The sequence below is a fragment of the Camelina sativa genome, unplaced genomic scaffold, assembly GCF_000633955.1.
Source record: "Camelina sativa cultivar DH55 unplaced genomic scaffold, Cs unpScaffold01562, whole genome shotgun sequence".
In the NCBI taxonomy this organism is placed as follows: Eukaryota; Viridiplantae; Streptophyta; class Magnoliopsida; order Brassicales; family Brassicaceae; genus Camelina; species Camelina sativa.
This window is the reverse complement of record NW_010922680.1, coordinates 1-4,657: the sequence shown is the minus strand read 5'-3', so window position 1 is coordinate 4,657 and position 4,657 is coordinate 1. Positions and strand designations below refer to the sequence as shown.

General features: G+C 40.0%; 1 protein-coding gene across 1 annotated transcript; it reads right to left on the bottom strand.

Annotated features, from left to right (window-relative positions):
• Window positions 1-8: 8 nt before the first annotated feature.
• Window positions 9-4,448, bottom strand: LOC104774113 (histidine kinase CKI1-like). The gene is made up of 7 exons (XM_010498782.1): window positions 4,392-4,448; window positions 3,845-4,087; window positions 3,077-3,742; window positions 2,587-2,965; window positions 1,910-2,481; window positions 605-1,837; window positions 9-520 (listed from the first exon to the last, which is right to left on the bottom strand). Exons 1-7 carry the CDS (start codon window positions 4,446-4,448, stop codon window positions 287-289), a joined length of 3,384 nt encoding a protein of 1,127 aa, XP_010497084.1. The 3' UTR covers window positions 9-286.
• Between the last annotated feature and the right edge of the window lie 209 nt (window positions 4,449-4,657).

Below are 4,657 nucleotides of genomic sequence, written 5' to 3'. Positions count from 1 at the left end.
TTACTATTTATTTTTCTCATCAAAGGTACCCCTTGTTTTTGATTGAACATTTGGATCTGATAATCAATTTTTTTTTCAAGTCTTTTGAGTTTATTGACTTTGCTCAGCCATGGAGCTTGCTTTTCATTTGTCTCGATCTCAAGTGGTAAATGTATATTCTCAAATTTTTTTGGTGCAACGGAACCTTATATTTCAAAATAAACTAGAAGAAGAAGAAGAAGAAAACTGGTATATGCATGGGAAAGAGAAAAGAAAACACTAATGGTACTAGCAAAAATGCTAATTACTATAGCGTTGCTTGTGCATTCATCTTGCTTTCAACTTCTCTGATGACGTTTGCAAGTTGGTCCTGTTTCATTTCTTTCTCTAAAAAGCCGTCCATTCCAGCTTGTATGGCTTCTCTTGCTTCCCTTGAACCAGGATCATGACCAGATACAGCTATAATTGGTATATGCGCTCCAGAACTTTTCTCCACTTTCCTGATCTCTCTAGTTGCTTCATATCCATCCATCTCTGGCATCTGTGCAGAACAACACTTAATTAGAGTGGCCTATATATATTTGCGATTGTACATGTTATATGGAAGGTTAATCATTAAACTTACTTGACAGTCCATGAATATGTAGTCAAACGGAAGCCTATTTACTGATCCTTGTTGTTCTCGTTGTGTAAGCCATTCAGTGACTAATCTCACAGCTTCTTTTCCACTGTAGCATGGTTTGACCTCAGAGACTCCCATCTTCGTCAGCCTTCCTGTAGCAACTTTGATTGTTATCCTGCAATCATCGACCACCAGAACTCTTTTTCCTCTCAAGAATTCATCGTTACTTGGCATGGAAGTCCCTTGCTCTTCCTCTGGGTTCCCAATAGGATTTCTACCGGTACGCACTGACTTGAACCAAGTCTCACTCTCTGAAGCTGTTGGTGCCATTATTGTCTTACCTAATTCTTTGTTAAACCCTGAGCTTGGTCCCTCTTCTTGGAGTTTATGTTTTGGTGATGTATCTGCAACAAAAGAATGTCTCAGCAGTGATTCCCTTTGCAGCTCAGTGGATGTTTCTTTTAGCCCAGTTCCTCCAAATTCAGGCAACATCTTCAAGACTTCCGTAAGACGCGATCCGTGCAAGGGTCCGGAACAACTAATGTCCCCTCTCTCACTTACACGGGTGCTCGATTCGTTAAGCCAAACAACTTTACAGGTTATTCCATGGTGCAAGCCTCTACGAAATTGCTTGACAACATTGTACAGCTCCAAAAATGGTCCAGTTTTTGTATCAATCACCAAAAGGACAACTGCATTGAAACTGTTGCTTCGCCTTTTAGGAAGTTGGCTTCTTGAATCAATACCATCCATGCCAATCAAAGGTAACTCCCTTGCGCTCGGACATGACAAACTACACTCTGCTCTTCCCATGGAGCTCTGAGGTGAAAATCCAAAAATTCTCTCCAATGCATAGCTCAAATGCTCCCATTTCTCCACTACTGTAACTTTAATCCCCAGATTCTTGATGTGTTTCTCAGTAACTCTTCTGCGTTCTTCATTTTTTAAAAGGAGAACCACTCTAGAACATTCTTGCTTTGGACTTGAGGTGAGACAGTTGTTGAATCTAGGACTCAGGTTGCGTATATTCATGCTACCTCCTCCTAGTGAAGTGTTTACAGTCAGCCCGAGGTTGGGCGTGGATATGTGATCACCTCCTGCTTCGATGTCCTGTCTCACTTTCATGTCACTCACTGGAGACTCTAATGTTGTCAATAAAACATTGAATTGGAAACATGTTCCTTTCTCTCCCATTGCCTTGTCAGTGATTCTTATCTCCCCTCCCATTAAACGTACCTATAAACCAGAAATGGAAACCATTTAGATGCACACTGTTTTAGAATGAAGGTTTTGAGTTCAATTGCTTACCAAAGACTGCACAATCCCAAGCCCTAGTCCAGTTCCTTGTTGTCCTTGAGCTGTTTCTCTTACCTGAACATAGTTTTCAAACACCGATTTACGCATCTCCATAGGTATCCCTTTACCTGTATCATCCACTTCAAACACAAACTCCATCGTGTTGGCATTGTTTCTTATGGAATTCGATATTTCTGTCTGGTCTGTACTCTTGCAGAACATACACTTAAAAAACTTGGACACAACTCCTTGAGGGTCCGATGCCAGGACCACAGAGCTTTTGGAACCCGGCCTTTGAGCCCAAGCTCTGATCGAAATGTGCCCGTCGACTGTGAACTTGACAGCATTGCTGACAAGATTGTTCAAAATCTGCTTCAGTTTGCCACTATCTCCTCGCACATTCGAGAATTTGAAAATGGAGCCATCGTGCGGATCCAAAACCACGTCAACGCCTTTCTTCATCGCAACGGGATGGTAAAAATCAATGACGTCTTCAACAAGTTTGGCCAAGTTGAACTCTTCTTCGTCCAACTGCATCTTCCCGCTTTCGATTTTGCTCATGTCCAAAACAGAGTTGAGCAGAGCTGTTCATTTAATTAACAACATGAGTAAGACTTTTTTTTTTCTGTTAGAGAACAAAGTGAAGAAGGCATTAATTAAGAAAAAAAGGACAGATGTTGTTGTCTTACCAAGCAAATCCTTGGCGCATACATTCATTTGCTTGAGATTGGTGTCTAGGTCGGATCCAGGATGAACGTTATCACGACATAGATCAATCAGACCCTTGATCCCTGCAAGAGAACCTCTAATATCGTGGCTAGCTCTTGCAAACGCTTGACTCTTGTTCATGCTCTTCCTCTCAGCCTGTTGTGTTGCTTCCATTTGGTTTATCAGCGTTGCACGCATATGCATCTCTCTCCTTGTTGCTCGCACCATAAACCACACAAACCACACAGGCCAACCAAAGGCAACAAATATCGTCACCACAAAAAATTGATACAAGGCCTTTTTCGCTTGGTGCTTGATGCGGGTGGCTCCTCCATCGTTTGGAAACATGACTGTGTACCTCTGGTTCGGACATTAAAAAAAAAACCATTGGAAGAAGCTGAGAAACAATGGACTGATGAATTCATTTTACTACATCGAAGTGAAAAAAATAGATAACGTTTCATCATTTACCAGAGGAACGCCAGAAACTTCAAGATGAGAGCAAAAAGCTTGGAATTTTGATCTTTTGATCTCCACCTCGTAGCCACTGGAACTGCAATTTTCGGGTATGCATTGAGACCTGACGGATTTAGATTCTCTACCACCGAAGCAAATCGAGCCATTGGAGATGAAGAGAGAAGCATTCAGTGAACCTTGACGAACAAGCACCGTCCCGTCCTTTGTCCACATGTAAAACTCTTCGCCGTGTAGACTCAGACGGCTCAAAACATCGGTCAAAGACTTCACCGAAAACCCTAGCAAAACAACACCTTTCTTGCTGAACAAGCTAACCGCGCTCTGAATCAGAGTCTCGTTGTCTCCTCCTCCCAAACTCGTTCCGAGAAAGGCGGTAGTGTAATTATTTCTCTGTGCTGCTTGGAACCAATCTGTGTGGGTTACATCTAACGGCTGAGATTTGGTTGCGTTCCCGTTGAGACGACCGGTTATCTGATCAACGGTTTGAGTGTACCAAGTGTAGTCTCCACCACTTGAACTCGACGAAGAATTGGCATAAACAGCGACACTTGTGTCTATATCTGCTCTAATGTAAGAAAACAAGAAACCGTCCCTACTAATGTACGAAACTTGCGAGACTTGAGGGATCGTTGAATATGCTTCAAACAACAATGGTGCGATCTGAAGAAGAAGAACAACAACACAAAAATACAATTACTAATTAACTCAAATTAGTCCCAAAGATTATGATCAAAAAAAAAAAAAACTGAGACTTTTAACAACCTGTGTTTGAATGTTTGTGAAACCAGTATCGTTGTTGGTGAGATAAGAAGAATCTATGACTGTCGCTAAACCAATTGTAGATAAGTTTGTCTTGGGATATGAAAATTTTCCGATGTTTTCAAACTCGGAAACTAGACTTGACCGGAGATCTCCAGTGAATGAAGCGACGTCGTTTATTAGGCTCTCCGTTGTTGTTAGCCAATTCGAGGTCGATATGCACCCCAAAATAGTGACCAGAAATCCCTACAAATTTATTCAATAAAAATATATACATGATCAGTTTTTGGTACTTTGGTATTTGAACTAAATAAGCTCTAAGCTAAAAACTCCATCGAGGAAAATGGAAGAAAGAACAAAACCTAGATTATACATAATTTACATACAAGCTAAACAAGATTTAAACAAAAAAAAAAAAGAAAAAACGAGATTAGAATCATATATCGTATGAACACAACAAAACATTTATTAAGTAAGGTCTTGTTCTTTATAATAAAATCAAAACAGCATCCAACGATGATGTGTTTAATTTAGAAGAAATAAAAATTACCAGGACGCAGAAGACCACAATTGGACGTGAAGTTACAAGCTTTGTAACTTTCACCATCACTTGAGTAAATTTTCCTATTATCACTTCTTCTTCCTCGGAGNATAAAAAAAAACTCAAAAAAAAAAAAAAAAAAAAAAAAAAAAAAAAAAAAATTGATTCTCAAGATTCCTTTCTAAATATGTTTTTATCTATTGAGCTAGATTTAACATAGAAGCTGCAGTTTTTAACATTACTGTCCAACCGTTATGTGTGGTGCAGTCAGGCTT